The sequence below is a fragment of the Chroicocephalus ridibundus genome, chromosome 1 (genome assembly GCF_963924245.1).
Source record: "Chroicocephalus ridibundus chromosome 1, bChrRid1.1, whole genome shotgun sequence".
Classification (NCBI taxonomy): Eukaryota; Metazoa; Chordata; class Aves; order Charadriiformes; family Laridae; genus Chroicocephalus; species Chroicocephalus ridibundus.
In genome coordinates, this window is record NC_086284.1 from 70,808,706 (window position 1) to 70,831,008 (window position 22,303).

At 38.6% G+C, this 22,303-nt stretch overlaps 1 protein-coding gene across 1 annotated transcript in view; it reads right to left on the reverse strand.

Annotated features, from left to right (window-relative positions):
* NCK2 (NCK adaptor protein 2) overlaps positions 1-22,303 on the reverse strand; it is an 88,113-nt gene that overhangs the window by 7,968 nt on the left and 57,842 nt on the right. The window contains exon 4 of the mRNA XM_063338837.1: positions 2,668-3,389. Within this exon, the coding sequence (XP_063194907.1) occupies positions 2,668-3,389 (722 nt within the window). The remainder of the gene's footprint in view (positions 1-2,667; positions 3,390-22,303) is intronic.

The window sequence follows — 22,303 nt, forward strand, 5'->3', positions numbered from 1 at the left end:
TGTTCCATACAAAATAAGCTTGACATAGATCTTTTGTAATCTTTTTCCCAATGCTATCAAGTATGCCCATTTGCTTATTATATCACTCCCGGCACTTCAGGAAAAACCAAAACAACCAACACCCCATCACCAATGCTTTTAGAGTTCACATGCATAAACAAATTATATGATGTTATGATATATAAAGATTAGGGCAGACAAAAGTTTGAGAGGTAGTAAAATATTTCTTTAAACCTAATAAAAAATAAAACTCTCTAGTAGTACTAAGACAAAAGAGGCATTCATATGTATAACTACAGCCTTCCTCACTGCTCAAAAAAACCCCAAACACAGGATCTGCAAGACCAGATCAAGATTAGAAAAAAAAAAAACCAAACCCCAACTATAAGTTCCTCAGTTCAGCACATTTTTTTTTTGCGTGTGTGCAAAAAAACCTTGCTGTAATATGAATTGAGTAAATTTTCTGGGATTCCAGTAAGCATTAGATGCTGGAAACAACTTCAAGACCACATTCTGAATGAATCTTTTTGTGCTCCACAAGCAACAATTTCCCCAGCAACAATGCAGGCAGCAAATTTGAAACTGCTTTGAATACAAGTATGTTTAGTGCTATGATGTCATAATAAATTAAAAGGTTACTGTGTCCTTTCGAGGAAATTTGTTTACTCAAGAGGTTGACTCTTAGTAGCAAAGAAATGAGCTGCAGCACGGTGGTCACTGTGACATGGCGTGCACTGAGAAATGGTTGCCCATTTTTGTATTTTAAGTAATGTATTCATTTTCAAACTGTCCTTCTGGCACTTTCCCAAAAGACAGAAGAAAATTAATAGCTACTGTCTCAGGATAACCCAAAACGCAACATCCAGATCTGAAAGTGAGCTTCTACCTGCTGGACAGACACACCAAGGGTACACCACATCCAGTATACCCGCCTGTCCCTGTCAGACAGGAGGCTACCTTGAAGAAACAACTGAACTACTGTAATTTAATGATTACCATAATCTCCTAGTGGCTTTCTACATTTTAGAAGACTGTATGCCCCACCTCAGTCTTTTCTTCTGTTGACTAAACAAATTTGATTCCTCTCAGCCTGTGTCAGTCACTCATGTTTTCTAAATTTCTATTTTTCTTCCTGTTCTCCTTTGGTTTATGTTTATTTAATCTCTATTTTTCTTTCCTGTTCTCTTCTGGTTTATTTGCATTTGCCTTCATTTAGTGATGACAGTTAACTAATAGCAGAAATAGGAACTCGGTGACACAGAGCTTCCAAGAAAGGGTAGTTTGACAGCTACCATGTCTACTGCAGGTAGGAAAGATGCCCGAAATTTCATCAGACAATACTGTATCCAGTTACAGAATTGTACTTTGTCAATAACATTATACATGATGTAAAAATTTCAGGGAATAGCAAGAGTCCTAACTTCAGTAATAATAATAAATTAGTAATGTTTTCCAAAAATTAGAAAGCAAAGTTTAATTTGGATTTAGAAAACCCTACAGAGTTAACAATTGCCTTGTCTTTCAGCTGTTGTTCTGCTGCCACTAGAATCCTCTGTTCTTCTCACTCGCCCACAACCAACATACCAGCCAATCACAAATTTTAGTATCGTTACATTAAAATGCCCATAGCTGCATAAGGTATACTTATTTTAGTAGTATTTATTGTATGCTTAAATTAGAAGACTGAACTAATATAACTATATTAATTTTGAATTTTTGTACGTGAAGCAACGAATACTTAGATGGAAACATCTACTAAAGAAGAGTTTGTCTTCATGGAACAGCCCCACGATTGAAACAATAAATGCGGAAAAGCCCTAATCACAAATTCAGATTTGTTTTTTTATTTTGTAGCTTTTGAAAGATGTATTAGGGAATTATTAAAATCTTTCACCTTTTAAAAAAATCACAGTCAAGGGATAATTAAATTTTGAGTGCTTTAAGCATGAATTCTCTGGCCTCAGCATACATGAAAGGCCTTTCAGTGTAATTTTAAATTTGAACTTTCAGAATTACAATGATCCCTAATCAGCATTACTCATATCCCTCTGATGTCATCAAGGCTCAATTTACAAAGCATATGATCTGCTGACTTGAGCCTCTCTGTTGTGTATCATAATCTTAACAGTTAGTACAATAATAACTTTACCTTATTACAACCTAAGTAATCTAAGTAGAGCAGAAATACATTAAAATGGGATTTTAACCAATAGTTTAAAGAACCTATGCTATTATTCAATTGAAGGCAGAATGAAATTGTCCAATGCAAAGATCCCATTTGAAATTAGCTTGAAAATCAAATTAATGACCAAATTTGCAATTCACAAGAATTATTTTATCTCATAGCACTGTAAGTTTGAGGAGGATTGCACATGAGGAACACATGAAAAGTCGAACTGAAGCCTGAAATGTTCGGTTACTCGCCCACTAATTAAGAAACCCTGGATGATACAGACCGCAGCTGTCAAATTTCAGTGTAAATGTCACTGCATTTCAGAACCATACCAATTCTCACAACCAGTAAGCATATGGGTTGGCAACGCCACAGCCTTGCTTCTTCTTGAAGGGTGAAAAGCCCTTTACTACAGATAGGGAAGCTATTAGCTGTCATGCTTGCTAACCCAAGCATCGGGTATTACAAAGCCTGCCGGGCTGAGTACCACTTACCGAAGATTCACTATCTCTAACAAGGAAATCTCCTTCCACTCCCCGTTCGTTCAGGGCACATTCTGCTTGGTGTCGGGTGACATTCCCATAATACCACTCTCTTCCAGCAAACCGTCCGGTAGATGATGGTCCCGTGTAGCTTATCTGAGGCGGATGGGAAGTGTTAATGGTAGGACCATCGCTAATGATTACTACATAGTTTTTAGGAACAAGACCAATTTGCCCTCTGGAATTTTTACATTTCCACCATTCTGGGTCATTTTCTGGCTTTTCAATGACTTCCATCGTCTCCCCTTTTTCAAAATTGAGCTCTTCTTCAGTGACGGAGCTGAACGGATACAGTGTCTGAACAACGTGGAGTACTTTGGTGCCCTGGCCGTTACTCATGGAAGCGCCTTTCCTTAAGCTGAGGAAGCTGGGTGAATCTGCAGTTGCCTCCTCGACCTCCTCTACCACATAGTTCGAAGGAAACCAGCCAATCTGTCCATTGTAGCTACCTCTCCACCAGCCGTCACTGCACTTCTCCATGACAATTACTCGGGATCCTTTAACGAGGGACAGTTCATCCTCCCTCTCCGCAACATAGGCAAATTTCACGTAGGCTGGAATGTTAAGATCGTAAATCCGGTCAGCGCTGCTGCCGTTGGATGGGTATTCTGCGTCCGTGCTAGGAGTGGGTGAGGCGTCTCGTGCGCTCGTCTTTCTCTTGGTTTTTCCCAAACCTGTTAAAGAGAGAAACACAAAGTGGTCACTTGGAATGTTTGTCCCCAGACTGAAAACGCTGGATTTGATGACACGCTCCTCTGTCTCTAATAAAACTGTTAAATGAAGATCTCTTCTGTAACACTACATAGTCAGGAAACACCACCTTTAAGAGATTATCTTTAACATCCAGCTGATGCACCATTAAGTAAGGTTCAATTTGCATTATAACAGCTCTCTTGCATTCCCAGAAGTACCAGAGTTTTAGCGCACTTAAAAACAGTGGTTTCTTCACCATGAGAACAGCTAATCACTGGAATGGTTGCATAGCTTGCTGTTATGTCTCTTAAAACTCCAGCCAAATGATCATGCCTTTTAATTTCAGTGATGACTTTAATTTGGTTTAAGCAAAACATGAAAGAAAGTCTACAAAAATAAACTAGCATGGCAATAAAAGCTTAAATTTCTCTGCAGATTACATTTTGCTCTCTTCATTCTTCCGTCCCCAGGCAGCTACAGCTGCAACTCCTTCCAACTGCAAGCCCCTTTTTGAAATCCACACCCCTTTCATCTACATTTCATCACGTACCATAAAAGCATAAACCTGACGGTGAGGAAGACCATTTGCATACGTTCCCCTATAATCTGTAAATTCTGATGTACTGTCATGGCTTTAATTATAGCATGAAATACAACGCAGAGAAGAAACAACAACAACATTAAATGCATAACTTTTTTTTTTTCTTAATTAGAGGAACCACGCTAACGTCTGTGGAAGAAAACATGGAAGAAAACCTGCACATTACACTTGGTGTACTTTTCAAACTTTTGCAGCAAGGACTGCTTAAGCTTATATATAAACAGAAAGGTAAAATGAACAAGTAGCCCTTTCTTGTGAAATTCACTTATAAAAGTTCTGAAGAGAAAACAAAAGATGAAGCCTCAATATAGCACAAACGAAGCAAAACCCAAAATATCACGCAGGGGAGAGAAAGCAAAAACCAACACAGAAAAAGGAGCTCTTCTACTTATCTCCATGCTCCTAGAGCCTTGCTGGCAGGCGAGAGATTCACTTGAGACACAACGAGTACGTGCTGATTATGGCAGATTGAATGGGGGGAAAACATATAAATAAGACTTTGCTTTTGTTTCTTCAAATGATCTGATAGAAGAAGGTGCATGCTATTTCATTTTTAATAACTCAGAACTATTTAATCTGGCCACTCTCCTGCTGAAAAGCATGTTCTTTTTTAAAAAATATATATACGTATAAATGTACATGCATATACAATGAGTATCTTCAAATATGTTTGTTTGGTGCGAAACTATTTCATGGGGTTAGCTGTAGAGCACAGACAAACAGCGCACACGTAACCACACAGGGATTGCTAACTAGAAGGGTTAAATACATTAATTAATACAGTCTAAAGGTCTCAGAAGACTGCAGAAAATTCCGATGATCCTAAAGTGTTTCCTGACCTTCCCCAGCGGCTCCTTGCTTCCTGCTGGAGCCTGCTTACATCCTAATGTCATTCTAACGACATCATTTCAGCCGAGAGCTGGTGGCTGCACTTTCAGGCAAAACGAGGGAGAGCGGCTTATTGTACTAGAGGAGACAATCGCAGGAAAAGAGCGTCCAAGCAAGCACTAATCGGAAGCTGGCCAGGCTCTGATGCCTGCCAAGACTGGAAATTTTCATCAGTTTAGAGATCATTTTCAACTAAAAGACAAGGATGTATCAGAACTAAGGAGCATTAAATTAGGGTGATATAAACAAACACAACTTAAGGGTTGTTCTGTTAAGAAAGGGGGGAAATTACTTGTTACAACTTCATGGAAAACAAGCAACTTCATGGAAAACAAGCAACTGTACTTCAATAGATTCTCTCTACATGAAGCCCTACACTGAGACTGAACCTTCCAGATTAAATCTTAGGGTTTTCATGTGCTTTGTAAATGGAAATATGCAGTACCGCTTCTTGGAATTACAGCAGGAGAACTAATACAATAAAATAAAACAGCCAATGATGAAGTAGCTGGCCAGGAGAAAACTAATTGAAAATCAGAGCAGAGAGACACCTGTGAGATATGGGGATATAGTGGGATAAGATAATGCCATAAACTGAAGTATCTAGCAAAAAAATTGTTGATAAACAGGTGAAAGAAACAAATGTCTAAAAAAAATTCCTGTAGTCTGATGAAGGTGTCTAAACATCTGCCAAAAGGTTATCATCCAAACACTTTCTTTCACTTGGAGTTTCATAAGTTGCATCTTTTTCTACAAACCTTCCAATCCTGCGTCTGACATTTTAAATGTTTATTTCTACCCTCCCCATTCAACACAAACTGTAAAAACATGGGGGGAAGGGGGGATCAGAACCTTCACTTTTTTCTTTATCAATAAAAGGCAGTCAGAGGTCTTCAGTTTAAGCTTAACATTTAACGTAACCAAACTTTTTAAGGCTGATAGCATGGTAATGATTAGCCTTTTGCAATAGCAGCAATGTGCACCAAAGACTGTGTTTCCAGCTGGTTTGACCAAAGTAACTAACTACGCAGAGATCCATCTGCAGCCAAGCACAGCGAAAGGCATACACAGCATTATCTAACACTCATTTTTTTCTGCGAGGTTACAACATTCATAACTGTGTCTGACAGAAGAGGAAACAAGTTGTTCCACGAGCAGAACGAAGGAAATCTGTTCCTGTTTTTCTCCTTGCACCTCCTGCTGCACTACTCCTCCTCTGCCTCCCCCATCTCCTGCAGGATCCACAAAAGGCCCCCTTACCATATGACTGTCTTTGCAACCCCAGGTCCTTCTCGTACCTCCAGCTCCCTCATTGCCATCTCCAAACTGCCCTCAAAGTTTACCCCATCTCCCCTGGCGTTGCCCTCCCTACCTTCGTTGGGGTGGCCAGCCAAGCGTGGTGCCTGGCTCCCCGCTGCCTTTCAGCCCTGCCTGGATTGAACAAAGAGCTGGGATCACTCTGGCTTCTCCTCCAGTGGGGAACACCAGCAATGACCCTCCCAGGCAATGAGTTGGAGAAAACTAGTTAGTTTATCTCTGCCAGTCTGACGAGTTTCCTTAAAATTGGCTGAGTTATCAAGGGCGGACAGATGGACGGACGATGACAGCTGACTGCGACAGCATGACTAGTGTAAGCTTCATTTCCTTAGGAAACAAGTCTAAAAATATAATTTAGTAGGATGGCTAGTCATACCTAAGCAAGAATAAAGTTAGGATGATTATAAACTTCATATGCATCTATGACAAAAATCGTAACTCCATTAAAAAAAATGTACAATTTACATGAGTCATCTCTGGAAGAGTAAACACTGCCATAACTCGTTACTAACAGAAATGTTCACTTACTACTATTTGTTAGAGTATTTCTATTCTTATGTCCAAATGGAATGAAACCCACGTAAGGAATTTCACAGAAAACAAAACATTCAAGCACTTTGGGAGTCACATTTGGAAGAGTCAAATATACTTGTAATTGCAGTCATAATTTTGGCGTTTATATTGTCTTCATTTTAATTAAAATTTATTTACTAGGAAATACAACTGTATTTTCCCCTTATGACTCATTGGTTACAGTTCACTTGAAGCCCTAATCCTCTGTAATACAACTAGCTGTCATAAGAAGAAACCTAAAGCAATGGATTAGCTTTCAAGTGAAGGGAAAAAGAGTAGGAGCAAAAGCATTGCAAACCAGCAGAAAGCCTGGTTTATGTTATGGTGTCTCCTAGGAAATAACACTGTTCACAACCTACAGCTGACCCACACTAAACTAGTTCGTTTTTGTTCTTACAAACAAGTTGCCAAGTGATGTAAGCAGGTTTAATTTCTAGGTGGATATATTACTGAGATGAAAACCCAACTGGTTGGCATCATTTCCAGAGACGGGATCCACTGCAAATCCTCCTTCTCTCTGCAGCGAAAGAAACTCTCTGGCCCCAAGGTTAGTCCTAGGGAGACTCAGAAACATGCCTGCCGCATTACTTGGTGCCCTCTTCCTTTCCTCGCTCAGTTGTGGCTCTAAAGAATAGCTTGTTTTGCGACCAGCAAGCCGAAGGAAGACCAGTTTCCTATGAATTCGCTTCCTGTCTCTTAAGTCCCTATTGTGCAAATCCCAGCTTTGCACCCTTTCGCTACCAGCTTGTCCCCATGACGGCCTTCCCATTGTACCCGTCGGTCCTCCAGCTTGGATCTCCAGTGTCCTCTCCCTGCAGCGCTTCCAGCCTTCCCACCTCCTGCTCCTTAAGCTCTCCCAGGAAATAAACGTCTTTAGCTCCCCTCCAACACCAAACCTCAATTGGTGGGATTTCCTTCTGGTCTTGATGCTGTGATAGTGCCAGTTCCCCTACCCTTGCCTATGTCTTCTGCCATACTGGCCACGCTCCTGGCCCAAAGCTTGGCTGCCTGTCAGACAGCACAGATGCCCGACTGCCCAGCCTTCTCCTGCTAAAACCAAAAGAAGGATTTCTCTCTCCTTCTTCTGTCTTCAGCGAAAGCACTGAAACAAGGCTGCGTAGCTACGATCTTTATGAAAACTGATGCTTAGCATAAACAACTTCAATTATCTTTAAAACTTTATCCTAAACACATGCTTTATCAAATACATACATAACACTTTTATAGAAAGGGATATTTTTTTGCCACTAGTAAAAATTCGTATTCCATTTGCTAATTATGGCTTATATTACATACTATCTTTACTAGAAAAAGCCCATTTACAAAACAGGTGTCTTTTCCTAATTTTAGGAAAACTTATTTGATGAGTCTTTCCATGCTCCTGTGCGCTGGTGTCTTTGTCTGGAACTGATGAGTGACCACAGTTTGTATTTTAACTGCTTTTGCTCATCCCCAGAGGTGAAAGAACAGAAAGAACAGGCTCTGTAAGACATCTCCGCCGGCTTATCTGTACTCACATTTATTTTATTGAGTTCTGTTTAAGAATAACATGCATTAAACACTGAAGGTATTTGCAGTCAAATTGTCTAGCATCCCCCTCCCAAGATTACTCCATAAATTTATTACATCTTTTACGTAGCTTAACTTTTATATATACTAAGTACAGTTGCATTTCTTTTCCAAAGGAATTTTAAGCTTATTTGATACCTCAGATTACTGACTTTCCCATTTTCCCATCTTCTGTATATAAAAAAAGTCAGTCAATACCCAAAGCCAATTTCTAAAAAACAGCTGGCAAGTGAAACTACTGTCATCTGAATTCTGAATTCTCCCAACTTATCTTTTCTAAAACCTTCTCTGATTTTAATACATAAATCATAAGCAAAAATATTTTCTGCAGCTTACCTGCACATTAAGTTCACAGGTAAAAAAAAAAAAAAAAAAGCCTTTCATAAAAAAAGGTGCAATACAAGAAAACTATTGCTTTGAGAAATCATAAAGGCAATACTAACTTTCCAGAACAGGATTCCTCAACCCAGAAGTCAGTGAAAGAGTCCATGCCACTAAATATGCCAGATACAACTGCTTAGGAAGCCTCCAACAACTTCTTATTAAAATATCGAGAGCAATTAAGGAGGGCTTCTCCCACACACACCACCCTAAATGTACGTGACCTTTAAACTATAAAAAACACTGCAAAACCAGTAACAAAAGTACCTCAATACAACTGCATTCTTGGAAACTACTTCCTCTTTAAGGGACTAGATTTCTACTAAATGGTGTCCTTCACTTCTGGGGTAGCTAGTTTTAAGTCTGACTATACAGCTGGAAATATAATAACAAATGCTGCTGTGTAATGCTGTTACTTTCCCTCTCCACGTGGCAATTAAAAAATCAACTTTTTATCTATTTTCTTTTATTGCTGTATTTATATTTCTTAATAGATTCTTTTTCATAACAAGTCAAAACTGATGTTTATATCATGCATTCAGCCTTTAATGTTTGAAATGAGTTTTCTATCAGTTATTATACAGTATTACAAAGCTGTAAATTGTCAAAAAATTAACTAAAGTATGGTAAGGGTCATCAAATAGATATCTTGAATTAATAGTACATCAAATACTACCTTTCTTTCATAGTCTGTTTACAAACACAACAAGCTTTTTCTCAATCAAAAGCCCAGGTTACGCTGTATCACCTAGTCAAAACACAGGAACTGATACTAGAGATTAATTAAAAGTGCATTTACATGTAAATCAGAAACAAAAGTGAGTAGAAAATGGTGTATTTTGTTTTTATCTCTTTAAGCTAAGTTTGTGGATTGTAGGTGCAAAATTGTAGGTGCAAAATTGTAGGTGCTTTTATTTTTTAAATCCTCCAGAAACAGAAGTGTGATGCTCTGCCCACTTGGAAAGGCAGGCAGGGCTAGTGAAGATCCCTGTGCCTTCCCACCTCCTGCCTCCCCGCCAGCCCCTCGGCTGCCCAAACCGGCCATGCCTTCCCCAAAGAGACATGCTCTGCAATCACGTTAGTCCCCCAAGATCAACCCGTGATGCACGTCTCTCTCAAAAGGTGACTAACTGGCATGATTTTAGCGAGATGAATGCAACGCCAGGCTGATTGTGATGGGTCAGCAGGAGCAGGGCAGCGGCCCTTGGGCCCCGGTTGTGGTGCTGGGGTTGTGGTTTGCAGGGCTGTGCGCTGCTGTCCTCCTTGTATGTGATAACGCCCTTTCCCAACTTCCCAGTTTGCACTGGATGGCAACGCCTTTCAGCACTTGAGTTTGCAGCTGTTGGGTATCAAACTAACTAATATGTAAAAACGAAGGTATTGAAAAGAGGAGAAAAAGGGAGAAAATTCTGGGAGATGGATACTTCAGCTTCTGCCTTAAATCTTATCTATACTGCCACAACTGAAACACAGGCTGTCAAAGCACGGGTTTTAAACGTAACGTGAATTGAGTATTTGAAAATTTGTTTATGGGAAAAAAATAATTAAAAAAAGGACCTTTCATTGGCATTACAAATTACCCAGTAACTGAAGTTTCTTTACATTACTGGCCATTCTTCTCTGAATTAAAAAAAAAACAACAAAGCGTTTACTTGTAAAATTTTTCACACAAATTTCAATGCACCTCCATTTGTGTACTATCCTTCTAGACTAAAATGCTTTATGGTTAAGAAAAATTATCATAGAAGCCACCAGAAAGAGCGTAAGTACAGTAGGTTTTTTATGAAAATAATTTTAATCAGTTTTTTAAATAATGTTTTTCTTCTTTGAAAAGAAACCTATTACAATTCAAACTGAAACAAGGCACTCCAGAGCTGAAAAAATGTAACATTACTATAACCTATTAAGACAACTTTAGTTAAACAGCTGAAACATTCAAGCAAAACAAGATTGAGGCTGATACATTTAAGGAAGTCAAACAAACGAGCTAGGAGAACTCCCAGTATAAATACCTAAAGCAAGACTTGTTCAAATACCGAATAATAATAGTCATCCCTGAAAGAGTTAGAAAAAATATTTTTAAATAATTTCTGTTTAGTGACTTATATAAAAAAATTAAGAAATCAATTTCAGCTGAGATGGAAATACTTTTTAATTTCCTCAAATATAAAACTAAGTTTTACAGAAAAGCTCTCCTAGTTCTAAAAATCTTCGAAGACAAGGTAACCAGAAATTCTCTTTCAATTTACTAATCAAGTGTTTTGTGTTAGATGCAAAAATAAGCAAGTTTATCAAACCTCGTTTTTATTTACAGGTAACATTTATTCAACATTTTAGCCAATTTTTATTTAAAATACTTCAAATCATGATTGCATTTCAATAGAATTGCAATTTCATCTGGCTTCACACATGTCCTTTTCTGTTCATCAAGTCAGTCATTCATCTCCTAATACTAAGGCTCTGAATTATATTGCATATTAATGCATACAGTTAATAAGTATGCAAAGTGGACACTATCTTTTTAAAACAAAAAATGTATTAAGAAAGTAGTAATTAACTTTTCAGGGAAAAATCTTAAGAAAAACATAAAACTATGTAAATTCGTAATTAATTCACCCAATACAGAGATAAACACATAATTTCTTGACAGCTGGAATGTCCAGATCAGACATTCTCATTTAGCTTTATGTTATTTATTATTATTATTTTTATGATTTTAAATTGTCTTTGCTTCTTTATTAAAAAGGACTTCAGCAGACTGAAGTTTCTCCTGTTACGGAGAAAGAAAAACCAACCATTTCTGCACATTTTCAGCCTGCTACCTCCCACAGCTTCTTCTCCCCCTCCACCTACACGTCCAGTTTCCAAATGAATGTTCAAAGGCCAAGATCCATATGGGATAGTCAGTATTTTAGAAGCAACATCTCCATCAATAGCACCCTTTAAAGGACACTGCTATAAATTCCAGAAATCTTTGACTGCATTTGTGATACAGAAATGAAGCCTTACAGCTCTATTAATGATGTTTTATATCTTCTTTAAGAAGCTCAATATCAAAAAAAGCTACACTAGAACAAATCAGAAAATGGAAGCTCTTCTTTAAATGTCAAAGTGAAATTCTGACATTTCCACAACCAGGCTGCTTTAACACTATGTTTTTAAAATACAGGAAAAAGTAGTGTCAAAGTTTCCCATACATCAAACACTATTTTCCATGGAGGCTTCCATAAAGAAATCAACTCAACAACCATATTAAAAACAACTACTTCATTAATTCTTGTAATTTAGACTGTGTTAAACATGCCTATCTGTTATCAGGAAAAGCACATTCAAATTCCTGTACCAGATAACAAGTTTCCGGTACCCAGTGCATTTTAGACCAAGAGCTTAAAATGAAAGGGATGTTTCCAAAGGCATCAAACATATGATCCAAAGACTTCCATCAACCCCGTCATGTACCAGTGGAAGCACCCCAGTGGAAGTGTGAAGTAGATGAAGTCGTACTAGGCAAATTTAAAATGGCCTTGTGTTTTTACATCCTATATAGAACAGGAAAACTGCTGTCTCAGTCTCAAGTAGAAGGCATACAAAATGAATAGGGTTTCTCAAGATCCGTGGTTCCATTTTCTGTCTACAAATTTAAACAGAAGACAGCTTGCTTTAAATACACCATCTTTGCTTTCAAATAGTGATCATTTAAAGATATTTCCATCTACTTTGTAATCTTATTAATCATAGAATCGTTAGGGTTGGAAGGGACCTTAAAGATCATCTAGTTCCAACCCCCCTGCCATGGGCAGGGACATCTCCCACTAGATCAGGTTGCTCAGAGCCCCATCCAGCCTGGCCTTGAACACCTCCAGGGATGGGGTTTCCACCAGCTCTCTGGGCAACCTGTTCCAGTGTCTCACCACCCTCTAGTCCTACCATTACCTGACATCCTAAAAAGTCCCTCACCAGCTTTCTTGTAGGCCCCTTAAGATACTGGTAGGCCACTATAAGGTCTCCTCGGAGCCTTCTTTTCTCCAGACTGAACAACCCCAACTCTCTCAGTCTGTCCTCATAGGAGAGGTGCTCCAGCCCTCTGATCATCTTCATGGCCCTTCTCTGAACATGTTCCAGCACAACCATATCTCTCTTGTAGTAGGGGCTCCAGAATTGGACGCAGTACTCCAGGTGGGGTCTCACGAGAGTGGAGTAGAGGGGAGAATCACCTCCCTCGACCTGCTGGCCACGCTTCTCCTGATGCAGCCCAGGATACGATTGGCTTTCTGGGCTGCTAGTGCACAGTGACGGCTCATGTTGAGCCTTTCATCTACCAGCACCCCCAAGTCCTTTTCTTCAGGGCTGCTCTCAAGCCAGTCACTGCCCAGCCTATATCGGTGCTTGGGATTGCCCCGACCCAGATGGAGGACCTTGCACTTGGCCTTGTTGAACTTCATGAGGTTGGCATTAATGATGCTCTCTTGATTTTGTAGGATGTCCACGATAAGGGAAAATAACCATGACTACCTTAGAATGATAGGGCTGCCTTAGGTTAAGAACATATTTATAAATTATGGGGAAAAGGCACAGTAGCCCTGTAGGACTCCCCGGTACTTTCTGTTCCCTTGATGTACATTAACAGAACATTGACGAAGAAATCCCTAATCACCGTGAGGTGCTCCAAACTGTCTACACCAATACATGCTCCTGTGCCTCAGTAAGTACACAGTGGCTTATGTTTCCCTTCCTCCTCCAGCATTTGATGGAAAGATGATTTATATTTAGTTTTCTCACATTTATATGAACTCAAAGAGGTGCACAGGACAGCTCAGGGTATAAATCCAACTTGCTAACGTGAACCCACTCAATTTTTTATTAAAAAAAAATAAATAATACAGCAAGTACAAACTAGATTACCCTGAATGTAAAGATGATGACCCTCAAATTTAAGGACTGTTCCAGATAACTGAGATGGAACTGAGATCCTATTTTGGATATGGGTAATTATAGTACTAACTTGGACTTTCCACTTCTTGTTTACTCAAATTTGCTCTCAATTCTGTACATGAAAATGAAAGACTTAATAGGTGTTAGAAATACAGATTGAAGTTCAGATCGTCAAGCCTAAACCTGAAGAGATAAATTACAAAGCTGTAATTATACAGCTCCTCAACTCAAAAGACATGCATTAGAAGATGATGATGCATATGCTGACTAAATCTCTCAGCAGCGAAACACTCAGGACAGTCCCCCCTGAATGTAACACGGTCAGCTACTCTTTGAGGTTACAGTGTTTTACTCCAGCTGGCCCATACCAACACCAAGCATGATGTAAAGCCTTTGCAATTCTACCGTGAGGTCCAAATGACAATGCTATATAAATGTTTTCAAACATTAAATACCATGTTACAAGAAAATCCAAGGGGTGTATTACTTTTTTCCTTTGGAAACCTCAGAAACCCTTAGAAGCCTGTCATAGATTGGCAATTTTATTCAAAGTTCCTTTTAGGAAAAGAAAGCAAAGTAAATACCACCTTTTCTTTACTAACTTCCTCGCTCAGTTGCAATGCCTATGGCTTCACTAATCAAGGGCTTTCAGGTTATTTGCAACTACAGATGCAAAACCAGGCCTCCCCATCACTCAAGGGGAAGTAACAGGGGAAAATGGCTTGTTTAACAAAACAGCCTGTCTCCTCCGAGGTTTGGCCCTCAGAACCAAAACACAAAACCCCACACTCACACACAAACTAAAACAATTTATTCTGTAATGAATTAGTAAGTAATATAAAATTTATAAGTAAGTAATATAAATTTATCTCTTGTTCTGGAGAACAACTTCCTGAATGAACAATTAAAAAAATCTTATGGGTTTGTAAATTTGTAGAGCCCATGCACTAGAACAACAGCGTTTTCACTACATCAAAATACATTTTCCCTTTCTTTTTTTCTTTTGCTTCCCCTTTTCTTTCATTTACAAGGTCCCAAAGACTGCTAAGCAAGAGTGATGGCGATGATTGCGTATAGTTTAGACTGCCTACGGCCAAACTTCTAAATCAACTTTCTGGTGCAAAATACAGCTACAAATAGTCACCTGGTAGAAAGAGCACCCCTGAACACCTGCCCCGCCAACCTGACCACCCGTTCACATTAAGAGCGGTGTCTGTCCAAATTTGTTTGCTGAGACCACAAAAACTACTTGTCAGTAAACGATCATGTTTACCACTGAAGTGACTCTCAAAGAAAGCCATCTCTGCCACAGGAACTGTCCTCCTTAAAAACAACAGAAATGGTCGTTTTCTCTCCCAGAGCAGGTTTATGCTGGGTGTCTGCATACTTTGCACGCATCTTGATTCCTGCTCTATGGATGTACTCCACAAAACAAAACATTTTTGAGACTCAGAAAAAGGAAGGAAATCTTCTCTTGTACATTCTAAGACAAAGCCCTTTTTTTTTTTTTTGGTGTGAATGCTAATTTAGAAATTTTGTTTGCATGGTATGAAAACATTTCACAGAATGGCCACCTACTGTTGAGGTCTTCAAAAAACCTGAGAAACAGAAAGCAATGGAACCCGAATGGAAACACATAGAGAAAAAGAAACAAATTAATCCTCCAAAAGACCCTGGAAGACTAAATGTTAAGACAGCCCAAGGCCTCAAAAAAAAAAAGAGATTTGGCAATATTGAAAGAATTATTTAGGGATGTATATTGGAGGAAATACTCACATCTAAATGAGACTAATTCCCCGATAATGCTAAGATGGTAGAAAGAAGTCACTGGAATTCTTTGGAAAATAGTGTCCCTGAGCGTACATATACAGGCTAGTGATTTTTGCTGGCCATCGCAGCTCAGTCTTCAGAAGGGTGACCCAGCTATACTCTGCAGACCTCAAAATCAGCTAACTGTTGACTGATTCTTCTCTGCTGCCACCTTCACACGCTAGGATGTGAAGCTAATGGAGAAGACAGTACGCAGAGTGTGCCGAGATCACATTTTCTGAAGAACTGTGGTGACTGCATCTCCCCATAAGCACATGCTTATGGGAAGGGTTCAAACCAGGCAGTAGGGTGCAATGCGGTGACCCACGCTGCAGCCCCGGTTTTGCTGCTTCAGCTGACTTTGCTCCTCCCAGGAACCTGAGGGAAAGGAGGACAGAAGGGAACACAATGCAAGAAAACCAGTACAAGGCACTACTTGGGAAAAAAAAACCAAACATACTCTATTTCACCGCCTCAGAAGAGGAGACATAATTAGCAGATTGCTTAAAGGATTTTATTCTATGGAAAAAATGAAACATCAAAAGAGTTGAGGGTTCAGACACAAACTTTTAACGTGAAAGAGCAAAAGGCTCTGCCTCCACGGTTGGAACAAGGTGTAGGAAGAGCTACCGGCAATGCGGGTGACTCTTTATTAGGGAACAACAAAACTACCTTGGGAGCTAATTTTTTGGGCTTGCTCTAAGGCCAAACACCATTACATGTTAAAACATAACTGGCTCAGAGAAGGGCAAAACCAAGGGTCCTTGAAGGTGACAGCTGAGGGAAGTAATACCACCAAAGACACCAGTACATGCAGCCACACTGAATTAAGGCGATCCTTTCATCTTTTCAAAACATAATGACTAAAATCAAAACTCGTTCTGCCATCTGTAATGTCAAATTGTACCTGTAAGCGTATAAGCACACACTGCATGGGGAGGTGGGAGAGAAGTACCTACAACACAAAACTTCTAATACAATACAAAGAACAAATTTATTCACTCAATGTGAACTAAAACCAGCCAGATTTCTTTATGCCTTCAGCCTTACAACATTTTACTGCGATCGCCATATTTGAAAAATCTGCTGAAAGGTAGAACACATCATGTTTTCCTATATGTTTGTTTCAAACACTTGAAGCAGCAAATCCTTTAAATAATCCACCCCAATAAATAATTCACATAAGACTAACTTTCAGCAGAATAAAATACATGGAATTGTAAACTGAAAAAGGAGCAAACTTCTGCTCCCATCTCCAGCTATCACTGGAGCTCGGGGCACTGCAAAAAAGCTGCAGGTTCTGCTTTCAGTGCTGCTTTTGGCTTTTCACCTTGCATCAGATAAAGGGCCTGATGCATACATCCGGCAGAGAAAGTCCTTTATCAAGCAGTAAAAGAAGCATTACTCTGTACCTTGAGTTCTCCAGAATATCTACCAACTTGCTTTCAAGTCTTTTTGCTGCAGGTCATGAAGTTTGTGTTTTATTTTCATTTGGGTTTTAGGGAGCTTTTTGCACTAGTCTGCTCTGCAATTTCAGATTTTTTTTTCCTTCTTAAACACACGTTCCTTTAGGAATTATAACATGGTATTTTTTAGAAAGTCAGATCTTAGTTCCACAAAGCAGAGACTTCAATTCCTTTAATACTCCTTTCACTGGACATAGTTGATATGCATGAAGTTATTTAAATTTTTACAGGCATAAAATAGGTCCATAACCATGAATTTGTGAGTTTGTTTTGCATTCTGGGTAACTATTTTAACATGCATAATAGTAACACTAATTCAAAATGAACATATTCATCTGCCATTGTGTATAATCAAATTGATAGTAAGATAGCAGACCTTACCATGTCAACAATATCTTCTTGTATCATTTTCACTGTGCAAAGCTAATGCTATTGAACGTGTTCTCTAGATCTTCAAAGATCATCAATGAACTGAAAATAGCCACTTAAGCTAAGTCTAGGTTTTGATGATGATCAGGAGGCAGGTATGTTTCCAGAAAGTAGCAAGGCATTTGAATTCCTTATTATACAAGTCATCTGCTACCACTCCAGTGGTATCAGCACTGCCAGCTCCTAACTCTACATGCTCTAGATGGGAATGAAAGAAATCTCTTCTTTGTTTTGAAATCACTGTGAGTATCTCCCATTTCTCCTTTCTCAGAATCTAATGACAGTAATCCATGCAAACAGACTGATCTATTATTACTGTGATGATGGAAGAAACGCAATTGTTCCAGCTTTTTTTTTTTTTTTTTTCCAAACCACCAAGGACAACACACCTAAACAGATTTCCCATCAGCTTCTCTTGCTACCACAAAACCATGTTCCTTAATTTCATCACTGGTGAAGAGTCACCACTGTTGCCATGCTGCCCCACAAACAAACATACTTTGAGCAATGCAACTAAAAAACAGGATGAAGCACATCAGCGAAAGTGCTTTTGCTGAACAAATTCAAGCATGGAATAAGCTACTCTTGGAAACTGAGGAAGAATTTGTGTCGTATATAAAAACTTCGACTACTTCCTCTCTGTAAAGATGAACTTAAATTCCTGTATATTGACTGTTTTAAAGTGCCAATACAGACGACTTACCCTCATCCAGTGCTCCAAGAGACATGTCAGACGTGACACTACTGCCATGTCCACATTTTCTGACAAGCTAGAAAGCTTCAAAGCAACATAAAGTGACACAGGAGAAATACTCTTACTTGTGTTGAATTTCTACAAGGGCATTTTACTGCTAACTTCAACTAGAGATGTTTGACTAAAGAAAAGAATTCATATCATTCCTTCTTAGAAACCTTTATGCATGATAAATAATTTGACGAGTAGCTAGATACCATAGAAAGTTCTGAAGGTTAGTTGGTTATTTGTTTTTGGTTTTGTTTTTTTTTTAAATCAAATTTATTAAATGCCTGCATTTGAGTGGAAAGACTAGCATTTCTTACAGGTCTGTGACAAGGAAGTCCAACAACATCGGGAACTCAAAGTTCTAAAGAGATTAAAATAACTTGTCTTATATGGCAGCTCTGTTTTTATTAACATGAGCTCTACAAGACTTAAGAGGCTGTGCTATACAACAATGTACTTATTATACAATGATACCATATTTATTCTTATTTCCACCACTCTTTCATTCTGTAGTAAATTTTATACTCATATAGTGTCCAGAAAATACCAGAATTGAGAACAACTAATTAAGAACTAATAGAAATATTTTCAAACTCGTACTTGGTCATACTGCCAATTTAATGTGTTTTCTGCGATCTTGCAGCTAATATGGCTAAGGCAGTTTGCTGATAAACAAACACAAATTCATCAAGCAAAGAGTACAGAAGACTCAATTTATAGCTACGACTGTGCCAGAAATACTGTGCATGCTTCTCACGATTACACTTCTAATAACTAGTGCTGAAGAACTGGGAAAAGTTCAGTTAAAAACCACAGCAATTACAGTCACCTAAGTAACTTTCACCAGTGAAAGACTTAAGTAGTCATCAAATTTCAGTAGTCAAGAAAAGATTTAGAAGCGATTTCATGAATGTCATAATACCACCTTGTACAAAGAGCTCTTCTTTAACAGATAGCTCTTAAATTTACTAGACATACCATGTCAGAACTACTGAAATTGGGCCACTAAGATATTTTAAAAAAAAGAAAAAAAATCCTCAACACCAAAAACAAAACGAAAAACATAAAGACCACTAACCCACACACAAGAGTGTTAAAGGTTGATGACTTATTTGGTTTGGAGAAGGAGATTTCATGACCACGTTATGCAGAACTATGATGGCAATAGTTTATATTTGAGATGAAATATTTGTATCTAAAAAGGAAATACAGTAAACCTCTTAACCAACCATGTTTTCCAGTGTTAAGAAAACACTGGATTAAGAAATTACCTATTCCACATTTCTGCTTGTTACTACGCAGTGACTGTCTAAAGAAAAAAGAGCTAACTACCCTGACAATTTCCAGAAAGGCATGGTGAAGGTGGTATTAAGTAGCTCTCAAATGGGAAAATGTGAAGTTATGTGAAAATGTTTTTTTCACATTCATAAATAAATAAAAATAACCAGGGGAGAAGGGGAGAGGTGTAAAACCATTGATTCCTGGAAGCAACAATATATATAGCACTCAGGAACTGCTGCACAGATCTACAGATTGACCCAGGTAGACAAGGCTGACAAACACAAGAAATACTCCTGGACACTCACAACACTTCTGAAATAACGTACTAGGAACAGTAATGCAAATAAGGACTGGTTTCTGTACTTTACATATTACTCGGCAATTCTTACTTTCCACGTGAAAATCTGTTACACTGAGTAAATTAAAACTAAAAAAGTTACTGAAATGTTTTACAGACTTACAGAAGCTTAATAAAGCAGTGATTTGAAGAGTTTCTCAGGCAACTTAAATATCTCTGTGAAATGTTATCAAGATTACTGTTATTTGCCATCATTGCCAACACTCATGTCTAGTGTTTCTATTGTTTCTACACATTTTGCAAACACATCTCCTCTATTCTTTGCCTCCAATCTCTCTTTCAATACCTTTTAATAAACTTTCTGTCGTTTGCTGGGCATCTGTTCAAAAACCCACACCAAGAAGCGAGTGGAAATACCTTCAAGGTTTCTTATGCGGTTGTTCGCTAAAGGGAGCAACACCAGACACCTTAAGAAATCCCTATTATGCAGTGCTGGTTGTGAAGCAAAAGCAGTAACAGTCAGAAAATCATGGATTCCCATGAAAATGGCACCCTGCTGCTGGATCGCACGCATCAGTCACCCGTGGCATGCTGCTGCCTGGGGAGTTGTGCTGTTGCCAGGAAAATGACTTGCAAAGGGACGGAAAAAATGCAGAAGTTTTATTTTGCTTACACAAACAACTGGCTTCCTAATTATTATTGCTTCTTTCAGATAAGGTTTCTGTTCGGCACGACAGAGATGAACCAGCAAGCGTAGAGATCATCTTTGCTGCAGAAGGGGAAACCCGTGGAGCCGCGGTCAGAGGCAGCTCTGGGGGTGGTGCTGGCAAACACCCTCTCCATCCAAATGGGTACGGGAATTCCTTCCCACCCCCAGTGCATGGGAAGAACTATATTTCAGAAAATTACAGTTTGGAAGACACATGCTGGAGGCCTCTGGCTTAGCAAGACTTAATTGAAATGTATAAAAAAAAAATACCCTCCCCATAAAAGAAATGCTGTACAAAGAAACTATTTTAAACTTCATTATAATGAATGAAGATGAAATTTTAATCACAGGCCTGGAAGCTGGCTTTTGCCTTAAGAATAGTAATAATTAGCAGATTTCATTCAATATGAGCAAACAGAAGAGGGTAATTTGAAATGGCTAAATTGCCATTAACTTTTTACTCGCAGTATCACTCAGTTAAGACAAAAAAGGGAATGAGAAGATGAATCATTTAAAAGACTTAATAGGTGGCCTATACGCTACATTTCCATAATTAAAACTGGTCTGCTGTAGCTATATATCCCTTAGAGTTCACTCAAGAAAGAGATTTATAAATGCAGAAGTAACATGTATCAAACAGAAAAGTGATAAAAACAGACCGGCATCAACAGAAAAATTACAAGTCTAGAAATGTCTCCAAGTCACTTAAGGAAAGCTAAAGGTTTTGGAAAAATTCCCAGATGACATGACTAAAAGAAGATACCATATACGGAATAAGTGAATGGTGCAGAAAAGGCTATTGTTTTGTAAAAAGATGTTGGATGATCCAAAAGTCAGAAATTACTACGGGTCATTTGAGATTTGAGGTGAGCTGTTTTTCAGTCCACAAGTAACTGATTTAATGTACATATGCTAATCAAGTGTTAATCAGCATTTTAACATGCACCTGACACATTTAAAAGAGCTGGCTCTGAGCACGTTTTATTTCCTGATGTGCTTTTTTTAAAAAAAAAAAAAAAAAAGGTAAAATACAATGGAAATTCCATAAGCCTTAAGAAATTGCTGAAAACGGGCTGATGTTTTAAACCCCCAAGCTGCGTGTTCTAGGTACCCACACACCCATTAACCTTCCACCAACCACAAGCCAAACAATGGTAAAGCTGATGGGATTCTATTAATAACATATTCAAGGACTGAGATCCAATTAATGACGGTCAACTGAGTTCCAGGAAAATTAGAAGGCATGACTTCATTCTCTGATGAGATTAAAAGTTTTCCTGATAAAGGCAGCTTTGTAAAGGTAGTAAACTTTCATAGTGTATTTGGCTTTTTATGTATAAGACACTGATGTATTAACTGGTGCCATAAACTTTCATTAGAACACGGACTAAATGGATTAAGAACTATTTAGATGATGCACCTTCAACAGCCAACTATGGCGACTATTAATTAAACAGTAATAGCTCTTATGGTGTCTGCCACAATTTGAACTATGGCTGGTACTTTTCATATTTATTGAATATCTAGAAGGATTTATAAATCAACCACCGGTAATTACAGTGGATAAGCACAGGAGTGGCAGATAGCTATGGGCTATCACATAGACAACACACTACATCATTTGTGCGATAACAATGCTTTCAGATGAAATATGTTTGAACGCAAGGAAATGTAATCGATTAAAGAAGAGGTAGGGAAAAGCACATCTCCATGGGATTGCTCCGTTTGCTGGAGAACCACAACTATGAAAGGTGGGTCCAGGTATGTCAGGTCCCTCTCCTTAAAAGCCTGCTAGCCTTGTCACTGGAAGCAGCTAAGGGTCTGCTCTTTCTCTCCTGAGATTTCACAAGACTTAACATTCATTATTGGCTGAGTATTAAATGACAATTTTTTATTTTTA